This window comes from Erithacus rubecula (assembly GCF_903797595.1).
Source record: "Erithacus rubecula genome assembly, chromosome: 26".
Taxonomy (NCBI): Eukaryota; Metazoa; Chordata; class Aves; order Passeriformes; family Muscicapidae; genus Erithacus; species Erithacus rubecula.
Genome location: NC_136678.1, coordinates 900,305 through 914,270, shown reverse-complemented (window position 1 = coordinate 914,270; position 13,966 = coordinate 900,305). Strand labels below are relative to the sequence as shown.

The following is a 13,966-nucleotide window of genomic DNA, read 5'->3' as shown; positions in this document are numbered from 1 at the left end:
CATATGGACACATGGGGACATGTGCAAGGTCACAGACATAGGTGATACACATGCACACATGCATCTTTTTGCAGGCTTTTGCTGCCATGTGGCTCCCACATGAATGATGCAAACATACACACAAGCACGAGTTTCTGTGCTAAGGCACATGGGGCACACGTGTCCAAGGGATGCAGCCCTGGCTGGCCCCAGCAGGAGCTGGTGGCCAAATGTTTCTTTGAAATGAGCCATTTGGAGTTGATTGTTTCCTCATTCCTTGATGTACTGGGCCACGTCGGCAGCACTCGGCTGTGGGGCCATGGCTGCACCCCCACGTGCTAACAAAGGAGCTGCTGCTGCTGCTGGGGAGAGCTGGACATGAGCACAACCTGCAGCTCCCCAGCCTTGTCCAGCCATGGTGCTGTGCTGCCTGTCACAGTCAGACTCACAGCAAACAGTGCTGTGCCCTGAGGCAGCCACTCCAGCACAGCTCTCAGCTCTCTCCTTCTGCCTCCTCCTCCTCCTCCTCCTCCTTGGCTGCCTTTGGCCCTGCATCCCACCTTGCAGATCTCCTTCTTGTGGTGACCTGCTGCTGCCCCATCTTGGCCAGGCAGGAGGTGGGAGCGATGGGCACTGCATGGGTTGGGGCCAGGCACCCACAGTGCCAGGTTGCTGAGTGTGTGTAGTGTGGTGGTCAGTGCTAGAAGCCATGCCAGGCAGTGCTGCAGGTGAAGGAGTGCTTGGGGGTGGGCTGAGGCTTCCTGCCTCAGTTTCCTCATGTGCCAAGTGGAGTATCATATTTGCTGATGTTGAAGACAGCACTGAAAGGGCTCAGTTGAGAGTGTTGAGGGCTCTCAGCTGAGTGAGAGCTGCTCAAGAACAGCAGAGGGTATAGGCAAGTGAGACCCAACCTAGCACAGGGGCAAGTTATTTGGGTAACGGGGTCTGGTGACCTCCCAGTGCAGGGCCTGGGGACAGTGACTGAGATGTCAGGGCTGCCCTGTGCATGGTCAGAACAGGGGGACAAAGGGCCAGAGCCAGCACTCCCTTCCCTCTGTAACAGCAGGATGGTCAGAGCCTGCGAGAGCAGCGGGATCTGCTGAAGGGCTGCAGGGCAGCCTGGGGCTGGGGCAGGGAGGCATCAGTCCCTGGGCCTGCAGCTCCAGTGGAATGGGGAGTGCTACAGAACAAATCCCAGCCATAGCTGCTGAGAAGAGTAGCCTGGCCTAGGCTGGGTGTCCGACTGACCCCGCCACGGCATGGGCTGAGCCTTCTCTGCTGCTCCATGCTCCAGCAGCTGGAAACATCTGGCTTCACAAGCTTACTAAATTGATGTGGGGAGGAATCCAGCTCTCTCTCGCTGTTCCCACACTTCAGCCTCTCCTAGTGGCTCCGGTTTCGACTCAGCTCTGGTATGCGGTGACTCGATGTGTCACCACCTGGACAGCACCGTGGGGACAGATGGTGGCACTTCAGTGCTAGCAGAGGATGTGTGCCAGAGGTGGGCAAGCAGCTCTTCCAGTCCCAGTTTGGCCCTTTCCTAGAGTCCAGAGTGACCTGGACTGTCACCCAAAAACTGGGGTGGTGTCATCTAGGCATGGATGGCGAATGGGGCAATGATGAGGCTGGGGATGAGTCAGTGTCATTGCCCTGGAACTCCTGTCCCTGAGCCCTAGGGTTATTATTGCCCCGGTGGCCCTGCAGCAGAGCAGTAGGGGAAGGTGGTGCCCCGGTGGCGGTCCCTCGGTCGGGGCAGCTGGGGACACGCACAGGCTGCCCTGCTGCTGCTCGGCCGGGCACGGCCGCACGGCCCCACGCTGGCAGCGGCGCCGGCCCACGCTGGCGCCGTGCCCGGGACGGCTGCGGGTGGCCGTGGCACAGCACGGGGGTTGGGGGAGCCACGCCCGGGAGCAGCGCGCTGCCGAGCCGGCGGGGGGACAGCCGCTGCTGGCGCCGGGGGACAACAGTGACTCTTCATCCCGTTCCTCTCTGTCCCGCCCCAGCCGCAGGACATGGCTCTGCTGGGGTGTGGGTGCCACCTTCTCTGGCTGTGGGAGCTGGGTCTGGTCATCCACCGAAAGGGGCCAGGGGGAAGGAGCAGGTCCTTCCCTGCATGGAGACCCACCTGAGGACGCTGGTGGGCTTTGTGTTGTTCCCTGAGGTTCAGGCAGCCCAAATCTCCCCTACACACTGCAGTGTGACAGCAGGGGACTTGGCCACAGGGTCCTACCTGCTATTTCAAGCCTGAAAATCCCTGATTGCAGGCAACTGGAGGGCAGAACCTGGCAGCTTTGAGGTGCCAACATGATCCTTTCTGCCTACCCCACCACATAGGCATGCTGTCCCCTTGTCCCTGGCTGCAGAGCAAGGTGTGTGCCACCTTCAGCACTGAGAGCCTCTCAAGCCTCTCCAGCACCCTGGTTCCATGTGTGCAGCCACCTCAACTCCATCCCTCTCCTGTACTGCCTATGCACCCCCATCCTGTGGCTGTGGGAACCACTTGGAGCTTCTATGCCTTTGATTAACTCCTCCAATCTCCATGATGAAGATTTAATAGTGAGTTAATAATGACTTGTGTCCTGCTGAGCCAGGTTCTGGGAGCTGGACTGGGGTGATTGAACACATGCAGGGATGGGTGTCCTTATGCTCTAATGTGGCTGGCCACATTCAGTGCCCTGTGGGCTCACCAGCCCTTTTACCTCATCTACAACTGACTTTAACCTGCTTGATTGAACCCGTCTCATCAGGGCTGTTCCTGCTTGTCACCCCCTTTCATGCTCGTGTAAATCAGGGCTGCTTCACTGCTCTGAGGTGCTCCTGTCCAGGCAGGTGGGCAAGGGGAGCCTGGGGACAGGGCAGCATCGCCTGTGGGTGCTGCCTGCAGCGTGGCCAGAGTGTGATGGGGACAGGGGACACACAGTGAGCCCTTCTTGAGCACTGGCATGTGGCTGTGCCTTTGTGGGGAGCTGCTGGGGTGTGTGCTGGCAGTGTCCCCTGTCCTCATGTCCCTGCAGCTGGGGTGTGTGCTGCCAGTGTCCCTCATACCCATGTCCCTGCAGTTCACACGGTGCTGGTGCTGTTGCAAATCCTGAAGTGCTGGTTGCCATGTTACATTAGGAGGAGCCACATCCCATGTCCCTGATGCAGGCTGTCACTGCAGATCCGTGGCAGGCTGCAGCTGAAAGGCCTGAAATCAGGGATCAAAGCTGCAGTGGCATGGCTGTTAGTGCCCGGGGTGCATGTGAAAGGGACAGGGACTCAGGGCTGGAGCCATGGCCCCAGTCACCCAGCACTGCTGGAGTAATGCCAGGAGTGACCTCCCCTCCTCTGTGCAGTCTGCATTCTTACACATCCTTGCAGGTGTCTCTGGGGAGTGTGCACACGTTTGTGTGTGCAGGTGAATGTGCATGTTTGTGGATGTGCCTGCATGTGCACAAGTGGTTGTGATGTGGGTGGATGCATATGTGCATTTTGGGGAGTGCATGGCTCTGTGTGTGTGTGCACACCCATGCTGTGGGTGTGCACACCTGGAGAAGTCCCAGGGGAGACAGAACTTGGGGATATTCAATTCTGGGCTATGCCTGTGGGCATATGTCTGTCCCACCAGCTGCTCCAGCCCCACACAGAAGTAGCCACTTCTTCATGAGTGGGGCTCAGTGTCCTCCACTCCCCAACATCCCCTTGGTCCCACTGTCTGCACACCTATGATGCTGCTCCAGCACCCATGTTCCCAGGCTGGAGGCCTAGGGCCTGGGGGATGCAGGGGCAGGTTTGGGGACATTCTTTCAAGGCTGCTGCTTTTGTCACCTGTGTGGGTCCTGTGACCCCACTTGGTCTCTGCCAGCTTGTCCTTTCTGGACTGCACATTGGCATCCCAGCTGCATGATTGGGAGTGGCATTTCAGCGTGGTGCAGCTCCAGCCTGGTGCCAGCCTTGCCTTGCCCTGCCCCTTCCTGATGGGCAGAACCAAGGCTGTTGGGCATGGCCACGGGCAGGGGAATGTGCCTGCCATCCATCCATCCATCCATCCATCCATCCATCCATCCATCCATCCATCCATCCATCCATCCATCCATCTATCCATCCATCCATCCTTTTAATGCCATCACCTTGTCTCTCCACAGACCCCGAGTCCCAGAGGAAGAGAACAGTGCAGAATGTACTGGACCTACGTCAGAACCTGGAGGAGACCATGTCCAGCCTAAGGGGCTCTCAGGTGTCTCACAGGTGAGACCCCAGCACTGGACCCCCCAGCCCTTCCCCACAGTCAGTGTCCTTCCTGGGGCAGATGGGAAGCAGCTCTGCTGCTGGTGAGGGCGTGTGGGTGGGAGGGAATCAGCAGTGCTTTGTGACCTGGGGAGCTTGTGCATGGAGGCTTGGAGAGAATTCTTCAAATCTGTGGGGAGTTGTGTGATGCTGCAGCATAGTCCTGTCCCTGAAAGTGCTGTGGGACAGTAAAGATTGGGGAGTGGTGGGAGTGAGGGGAGCTGACAGAGCAGAGAGAGAGGGTGAGATCTGTTCTCAGTGATCCCCTGAACAGACCACCAGAGGTGAAGGTATCACCTGTACACACCCTGGTTTGCACCAGAGGCTCCATCCCTATCTGCACCTTAGTTTCTCTGCTCTGTGTAGGGTGATGATGGAGGCACTCTCAGTCAGTGCCCAGGAGCAGAGGTGGGGGTACCTGGGGTGCCCTGCCCAGAGCTGCGAGGGAGTGGAGGGGATGGGGACAGGGTGAGCTCTGCGTGGAGAACCAGAGCTCAGTGACTGTGCTTAGGGGGCTTTGACACACGTCTGGGACTGCCTGTGTCCCCTGGGTCACTCACTTGAGATCTTGCATGGTTTCTGTTTCACTCTGGATTTGCAAGGTTGTGTGAGTGTCAGCCGTTGGGAAAGTGGGAATGTGGGAACATGCTTCTCCTGGAGTGTGTTGCCACCTCGTGGTCTCCCTCGATCCTGCTTTTTGTCTTGGAAGGGACAAAAAGCAGCAGCTCCCTCCCACCTTTCACCCACCATTCACCATTACAGACCTTCCTGTGTCACCCCTCAACCAGCCTCGCTCAGGATGAAGCAGCCCTTTGATCTCCCTCTTCTTCAGCTGAAATTTCTAAACCTTGCTTGCCCTTGCTGTGCTTCCTGGATGTTTTCTGAGCCAGGAGCAGCAGAGAGCTGTGGCACTGGGATTTACATGGGGTGTATTTTCTGAGCTGGCCATTTCCTGGAATGATCTATTACAGTGCTGCCATCCCTTTGCTCAGTGCAGGAGCTGGGTCAGAGCCCAGCACTGCTCATGCCAAGCCAGGGCTGCCTTGTGTTCTTTTTTCTTTCATCAGTGTCAAACTCCACCCCCTCCTCACCCCAGTGCTCAGCTCCTTCAAAAATCCTCCTCAGCTCAGGTCTTAGGAAAATAGGGCGAGGATATTAATGGAGATTAAATTAGCATTGCTGGTGGGATTTGACTCTTCACTATCACTTCCTTTCCTTGATGAGCTGTGAGTACATCACACGGTGGATGCCTCAGCTGCATTCCTGCCATTAAGAGAGATGGTTATGGATAGTCCAGGGATCCCCACCCCTGCACTCTGTCCCTTTCAGCAGGATCTTCCCTCTTATCCCGTGGCAGCTAAATTGATTTGGAAATTTTTTTATTCCAGTAGCCCACAGCAACCTCGGCAGCTCCCTGCATCCTTCCAGGAGCTGTGAGCCTGTGAGCCAGATTTTCCTTTCCCAAAGCTGTGTCAGCTCTTCCCTGGTATGTTGTAATTACACACGTACCCACTCATTCTGCTCTTGGGAACACTTCCTACAAGTCTGTCCAATACAGATGTCATCTGCAAGCCCTCTGGATGTGCCTGCATCGCTGGTATATTGTGGCTGCTTTGGGCTGTCTCTTTATTCCTTCCACAAACTACTCCTCAGATTTCTCTTGTTATCCTCACTGAGTTCTTCCATCCAGTGGCTGAGGGCTCAGTCTTTGCTGTTGCCTTGTTAGGGCACAATGTTATTCCTGAAAGATGTCACCATGCTCCTGGCAGCAGGGCTGTATGAACTTCCTTGGGGCATAGAATTCCTTGGGGAATCACAGAGTTGCTGAGAAGACTCAGTGGGCACTTGGAGAACACTTGGAGAAAGTCTCTAAGATGATGCATCAAGTCCAATCATTTCCCCAGCACTGCTGTGTTCACCACTACATCATGTTCCCAAGAGCCAAATCCACGTTTTTTAAACACTTCCAAGGATGACGACTCCACCGCTGCCCTGGGCAGCTCTGCCAGTGCCTGGCCACCCTTTCAGGGAAGAAATTTTCTCTAATGTCCAACCTGAACATCCCCTGGCACAGCTGGAGGCTGTTTCCTCTTGTCCTGTCCCAGTTCCCTGGGAGCAGAGCCCAACTTCCCCCTGGCTCCCCCCTCCTCTCAGGGAGTTGTAAGATGCCCTCTGAGTCTCCTTCTCTCCCTGCTGAGCTCCTCCAGCTCCCTCAGTTGCTCCAGACCCTTCCCCATCTCTGCTGCTCTTCTCTGGACACGCTCCAGCCCCTCAATGTCTCTCTTGTCATGAGGGGCCCAGAACTGAACCCAGGATTCGAGGTGAAGCTTCTGTTCCTCCTGCTCAGAGACATGGTTGGCATCTGCTCTGAGCTGCCGGCAGCACATCCTCAAACAGCCTTTGTGCTGCCGACAAAAAACCCTTTTAGCTGCTCCTTTCAGTTCCGCTTTAACAAACTTCCTAGTTTTGGTTTTTTTAATGTAGTTCCCTCTTTTAGATTCAGTGCTGCAGCCTGGGTTTGGCTTTGGGTGCTCCTGCAGGAACGTTTAATCCAAGCTAGGGAATAATTTACTGATAGTAGTGTTTGGAGCCAATTTGAGGACTGTGGGTTCCCAAGGAGCTGCTCCAAGAAGTAATTGTTTCTCATGGCTAAATTTAGTTTTAGAATCACTGATTGCCCAAAATACACCCCAGGAGGTGCAGGGAGTGCTGGAAGTCCCCATTCCTGAAGCACTCACATGCTCTGGGCTGGCTGCAGAGCACTGTGCTTGGGCAGCCCTCTCTGGCATCATCTTCCCTGCCCAGATATGGGGGTTCAGTCTACAGGGGTTCAGTGTGAGGAACTGCTGCAAGGACTAGTCCCAGGTCTGTCCCTCTGCATCCTTTCTCTCACAGCCTCCACTCCCTGGCATGGCCCACTGTCACATTCCCTGGGATTGGTGCCACCACCCCAATTTGTTCTGTCCTGGGTGTGATCATGGGGTGCAGATGTTGAGGTGCTGGGGGAGAAGTGGCTGAGCAGAAAGAAGCAGCCCAGACACAGGGGAGCATGTCCAGGCTTTCCACTAAAGGTGCACTGTTAGGAGAGTTCAGCACAGGTGGATTTTGGGGCTGGGGTCAGTCTCCAGAATAGTGCTGACCCCTCTCACCAATCCTGATGGCACCCCTGGCCCTGCTCCAAGGTGGGTGGACAGGGTTGTGGTAGAGTTTTGCCTTTTGCAGATTGATTTGAGCACAGAACCCCCATGGGTGTGATTCACTTCCCCTGCCCCTGGGGAGACATGGGCATCACTGAACACTGCAGTGTGCGTGTCCCAGCGGGTCCTGGACTGTGAGACACTGGGCTGGGACCAGGCAGGGAAGGAGAGGAGCTGAGATGGAGGGGGTCCAGAACAGACAGCATCCCTGCAACCACAGGGAGCAACCAGTCCTGGGAGCCTCTGGCCTTGCCTGGCTGCCTCAAAATGAACATCTGAGCACTTACAACCCAGTTCCAGGGGTGAGGTAGGGCACAGGGGGTAGTGGAGATCTAACTGCCTGGCTGCCTGTCCTCGCAGCTCCCTTGAGATGACCTGCTATGACAGTGACGAAGCCAACCCACGGAGCGTCTCCAGCCTGTCCAACCGCTCCTCCCCTCTGTCGTGGCGCTACGGGCAGTCCAGCCCGCGCCTGCAGGCCGGGGACGCGCCCTCGGCGGGGGGCAGCTGCCGCTCCGAGGGCAGCCCCAGCTGGTTCGCGCACGGCGAGCGCGCGCACTACTCGCACACCATGCCCATGCGCAGCCCCAGCAAGCTGAGCCACATCTCCCGCCTGGAGCTGGTCGAGGCGCTGGACACCGACGACGTGGAGCTGAAGTCGGGGTACATGAGTGACAGTGATCTGATGGGGAAGACGCTGACGGAGGATGATGACATCACCACGGGGTACGTGTCTGGACTGGGGCTCGCCAGGAGCTTCACCTGCTCCTGTCCGGCCGCTGGTGGGGGGACACTTGGCACAATGGGATGGATGGATGGAGTGCTGCACAGGTTACAGCCAGTCTGCTTAGGGTTGGATCATGTCCCCACATCCCAGGAGGTGCTGGTGGTGCCAGCAGTGCTGGTGGTGCTGGGCCAGCCGGGTCTTCTTGAGGCTTATGGGCTCCTGAGCCAGACTGAGCTGCTCTCCCAGCTTGTGGGAAGTGTCCAGCTTGATCTGGCTGTTCCTGGAGCAGGGAGCTGAGAAAAGTGCATGGTCTGTAGCTGCAGAAGCCCTGAGCCCGAGTCCTGCTGGGGTGAATGTTGCTACTTTCAGAAGTGCTCTTCAGTTTACTCCAGTCTGTCTGAGTGGCTTCCTGTGTCCCGTGGGGACATCCTGTGGCACTCCTGGTGTTCTGTGGTGGGACAGGCCGGGTCAGATCTCAGCACCCCAGTGAGAACTGGGCATCAAGGTGTCATTGCTGATGGATGACTCCACATGGAGCAGAGTGTGCTGCTGAGCAGGGTCCCTCCTTCTGGGACCCCCATCAGCCTCCATCCCTCCACCCATGGGGCCAGGGGCATCTCCTGCCAGATGGGCACAACCCAGCACTCCCAGGGCTCACGTTTTCTTTCCAGATGTGTCCAGCTCCTGCTGCACTCCTGACTCTGGCAAGGGTCCAGGATTTGTAGGCACAGGAACTTGGGCATTTGAGCTGTCCCAGAGCCCTGTGAGGTATTTGGCCTCCTGACTGTGCTGCTTTGGCCCTCCTGGGGTGATTGTAGTCATGTCAGTTTGGTGCAGGATAGAGCACAGTCTGTGGCTTCATACTCAAACTGGGGCCAGTGCTCCCCAGATATGGCCTGGAGGCACATGTTGCAGTTGCAGGGGACACACCATTGGCTGTCTGCTGCCTTCTACCCTTGCCGTGCTCCAGCTGTAGGCTGAGAGTATCTGCAGCACAGTGGGTGTCAGACCCATTCTCCCCACAGGCATGTGAGCTTGGGTGCTGCTCTGTACTTGTGAATGTGCTAATTGAACACGGACCCTCCTGTAGATCTTTTAACCTATTGCTTGGCAGCCAGAGGTCCCATAGCACCATGTTCTGCTGCTGGCCACTGGACTGTGAGTGGCAGTGTGTGATTGGCAGTGGGGTGCATTTGGACTGCCTCACATGGCTGAGGCTGCAGCAGGGCTGGCTGTGGGAATGAAGGGTATTCTGCTCCCCATCTCCCTCTTTGTCTGATCTTGGTGCTGTTCATGCAGGCAGATAACCTTGGGGTGCCCTTGGCTTCTGAGGCAGTGCTGAGAGAGGTGACTGGAGCAACATTTTGTCTCCATCAGCCACTGAGCCGGGGGAGTGTGGGCGGGGTTAGGGACTCACAGCTCTGCTATGGGCAGGATTTACTTCTCCTTCAGGAAGGTATAAACTCTGGAGATGGATCCCTCCCTGCATGGCAGACCCTCTGCAAGGTCCTGGTAACACCACAATCCCCCAGTGTGGATGAGGCTATCAGTGCTGCAGTAAGCTGAGTCCCAGTTCCTGTGCAGAGTCCCCAACATGATGCCCTGGATGTGTCTGGAGTTCTCTGCCATGCCAGAGACAGACTGGGTGCTCTGTGCTGGATACCCTCCCCAAGGATGGGTACAGGAGTCAGGCAGAGCAGCACAGGACCCCCTTATCCACAGGGAAATATCCTGGGGATCAGCCCTTTCACCAGGGTCATTGTGGGCACAGGGACATATAGTGACCTACACAACATCATCTCCCATGGCCCCACAGCAGGGCTTAGGGGGGTCTCCCAGAGTGGGCAGCATAGCAGGGTCTCTGTCCCAGAGCATGCCTTTGGCTGAGTGCAGGGGTACACTGAGGTGCCCTGTCCAGGAGCCTGCACACTCTGGGTGCAGAGCCCAGGAAGTAGAGCAGGGGCATTCCCTCCTACCAAGAGCCAGATGAGACAAGGAGCTGGCCTGGAGCGCTCATCCAGCACAGCCTCTCATCCAGACCCCACTCAGGCAGCACAGCCCCTCACCCAGCACAGCCCCCCATGCAGCCTCCTCGCTGGCTCTGACCTAGAAAGGCAGCACCGCCCCAGGCCCCATCTCCCGGTGCTGCTAATGCACCGGGCAGGAGCTGCTGCTGCAGATGGGGCCGGCAGCCCCAGCCCCAGCCCGGGGCAGTGTCCCCGCATGCAGGGCAGTGTCAGAGACAGCTCAGAGGGCACGGTGACACAGCCCTGCTGGGGGGCTGGGGGAGGCAGGGCTCAGAGGACACGGTGACACAGCCCTGCTGGGGGACTGGGGGAGGCAGGGCTCAGAAGGCACGGTGACACAGCCCTGCTGGGGGGCTGGGGGAGGCAGCCCGGCATCGCAGTGGTTCGGCGGGGAGGCAGAATGGAAGGAGCGAGGGCTGAGGTGAGTGAGACACGGCTGGGGCAAGGGGACTGCACACAAGGATTGAGGTGGGTTCAGCTGGGTGGAGTTTGGGGTGAGCCCAGCTGGAGGCTGTGGGGGATTTGAGGTTCAGCTCAGAGAGGGAGTGGGTTGGTCAGGTCTGAGCAGGGATCAGCTGGAGACACCCAAGACCCCAGCAGCATTTCTGTGTTAGCAAGTGTACCAGCATCTTGGCTCCTCACACAGCTGTGCCTGCACCCATCAGCCTGCATCCATGGCACTTGCTACTTCTCTCTGCCTGCAGCTGGTTTCAGGGTCTGGAAAGTTCTGGCTTTGGCCCTCTGTTTGGCAGCACGTACCTTTTGTTCTCAATATTACCATATCCTCCTTGTGCACTGTATGTATCAGGACAGGAGCCTGGCACAGGAAGCAAATCCCAGGACATGTCAGGGGTGACTGAAGGGTTGGATGGGATGCTGCTGCTCTCCTGCCCTGTTCCGCCTGTCCTTGGGGCCTGGGCAGGCTATGGGTGAAGATAGCAAGTAGTCTTGGCTACTACTTGGAGGCTATTCCTCCAACATTAAAACATATTCATTCCCTTCATTGGACAACTCTGGTTCCCACTCGCCACCATTCAGTTGGTACTTGCTGTTCCCTGCCCTGATGCCAGTCCCTACCAAGGTCACTCCACTGGGAACTTCCTCAGGGACATCTCTGTCTGCACAGCCACAGCTTGGGTGCCTTCATGTGCAGACCTGCACATGAACCAGACAGTGGTTAGCAGCATGGAGCAGGATGTGCAAGCCAGTTTTGGCCTGGTTGTGTTCTGTCCATGTCCTGCATGTCTGAGCAGTGCCAGCACAATGTGGTCGCATGTTGGTGTCTCCCCCTGTGCTGTGTGTGCCCAGAACCTGACCTGGTGTGGTGTGTCCTGAGTAGTGGCTTAGTCCCTGGATGTTCCCTAGGGCCAGTTGGGTCACAGTAGGAGTGAGTGGGATGCTGCAAGGCTTTGCTGCAGTTGGGAGCTCATGGGGTGCAGAGAGAGCTAGTGGGACTGGCTGCTGAGTCAGCACCTTTTGCTGCTGTGGCTGCAGGGGCAGTGATGGTCTGTGTGTGCTGCAGGGCTGTGGTGTGGGGGGATGGCTCTGGAGCCAGTCCCTGGGGCTCTGCATCTGCCTTGGGGCTTCCAGAGCCCTGGGGGAATCTTTGTTCAACCCTGGGACTGCTGTGATTTCAGAATGTCCTTTTGCATCTTATTTGTCTGGAGGTAGAAAGGGAGGCAGCATTGCATCCCACCACAGCAGTGGCAGCATCTACACCCTTGTGAGCTGGGCACTGCCCTGACTCTGCTCATGGGCATGGAGTGGAGCTGGTGCAGCAGCTTTTGGAGCTGGGAGCACAGGGCACATGTGTCTAGCCCATGGCACACCGCAGGCACTGTCCCTGGTCTCTGTGGTGGTGCTGCTGGCAGCCAAGCCATGCAGAGCCTGTGGTCCCCCCAGCAGCATCCCCCTGGGAGGGGCGCTCCGGAGCTGACACCCGCTGGCTCAGGCTGGCCTGGCTCTGGCTCTGGCAGCTCTGGGGCTCTGCACAGCCCGTGGGCGGGAGCAGATGTTTGGCTCAGCTCCCCGGAGCAGCAGGGGAGCAGCCGCCTTCCTCCTGCTGCGAGCAGGACTGGGGCTGGAGCTTGCTCCTTCCCTCCAACGCCCCTTGCTCCACTTTGGCTAATACAGGATGACCCCGTGCCCTGTCCCAGCGAGCCCATGAAGTAATTCCTCATCAGGGACATCCCATGGGGCATGGCTGTGGCCCTGCACGTGGCCTGGCGTGTGTGTGGGATGCTGGCCTGGCTGGCCAGGGAGCAGTGTTGTATAAATATTTGTTGGGCTACGCTGTTTGCTGGGCTTGGTGAGTTCCTCACTCCAGCTGGGTACAGGGGATGCTCCCAGAAGGGGGCCCCAGGACCCTGTTGGTCATCAACAACACTGAAGTGCCTTCCTGTGCACTGCTTTCTAGCAATTTTGTCCTTTGGGATTTGGGTTGAGGCCCCCAGTGCTGATCCCAGGCTTCTGGGGATGTGGCAGCAGCTGCACGAGGCATGTTTTGGGAAGGGAATCCTGGCTTGTGAGGCTGTGGGGGTACGGGGTACTGGGAGGTCATTGCATTCCCAGAGTGAGGGAAGCTGCTGGCCCCTGTGGCTTGTTGATGAGGCTGTTGATGTGGCAGAGCCAAGCACAGGGTTGGACCTCACATAGCCGTGTGCCCTGGGGAAAGCTGCTGAGGAGAATCTGACCCCCAAAACCACCTGCCTCTCTGCATGCCACCTGGGGACTGCAAGACCTGGCCTTGTATGCCGCTCTGCTGCCTGTGGAGGGGCCTGGCCACTGTGAACTGAGGTGTCTGAGGTCACTGGCTTGTCCAGACAACAGAAAAATAGGAATTTCACAAGCAGGCTGAATCATGTCCCTCCCCACCCAGGCACTGCCCTGGGACTCTCTGAACACTGCACGTGGTCTCTGCAGCTCCGTGTTGCGGCTGCCCGGGTGAGGCTCCACGTGTCACTGGAACTGCCAGCGGAGATCCCCGAGCTGGGACACCTTTCCTCTGGGGTTTCCACCACTTGGGGGTGGGGCAGAGGGGTGACCAGAGCTGAGTGTGGTTGTGTCCATGGTTGATGCCACTGCAGCAGGCAGTGAGTGCTTGCTGGCCCCCCATGGCCTCGGTCTTGCTGCTGCAGGGAAGTCAGACCCCACAATTACTGTGGTTGATGGCGCAGGGATGGGGTGGAGGCATAGCCTGGGCTCAGGTCCCCTTTTGCAGGGACCATGCACACTCAGGGGTCCTCTGACAGAGTCCTCTGCACCCCTCAAGGACCTGGAAGCCAGAGACCAGAGGCAGTGCTGCCTGGGGAATAGGGTCCTGAATCAACTGCGGGATGTGATGTTGATCCTCTTCTGCTGGGTGAGCTCAGGCAAGTCAGATCCCCCTTCCCTACCTCAGTTTCCCCATCTGCAGATCTCTGCAAACCTCTGTTCCTTTGAGTGCAACTTCGGAGAAAGGTGCCAGATCACAATACCCCAAATCCAAGCAGGAGACAGCCTGACTCTCTGTAGGGGCTGGAGTTCTCTGAGGGGGTACCTGGGGATCTGGGAGGGGCCCTGAAGGGTGCAGAGGGATCAGGGAAGTGGGGGAGTGTTGGTATGGCCTGGTTCTTGATGTGGATGTGAGGGGGATGCAGAGCCCCGCCCTGCCCACATCCGTGGGCAGCCCCCTCAATGGGATTTATGAAGCTAATTGTTTTTTCTGCCTCATTAAGTGGAGGGGAGGAGGAGGATGCGAAGAGCCTCAGCTGTGCCTGTGCTTTCATCAC

At 57.6% G+C, this 13,966-nt stretch overlaps 1 protein-coding gene across 1 annotated transcript in view; it reads left to right on the top strand.

The window, feature by feature from the left end:
* NAV1 (neuron navigator 1) overlaps positions 1-13,966 on the top strand; it is a 73,452-nt gene that overhangs the window by 39,726 nt on the left and 19,760 nt on the right. The window contains exons 5-6 of the mRNA XM_079327094.1: positions 4,104-4,206; positions 7,803-8,168. Of these exons, the coding sequence (XP_079183220.1) occupies positions 4,104-4,206; positions 7,803-8,168 (469 nt within the window). The remainder of the gene's footprint in view (positions 1-4,103; positions 4,207-7,802; positions 8,169-13,966) is intronic.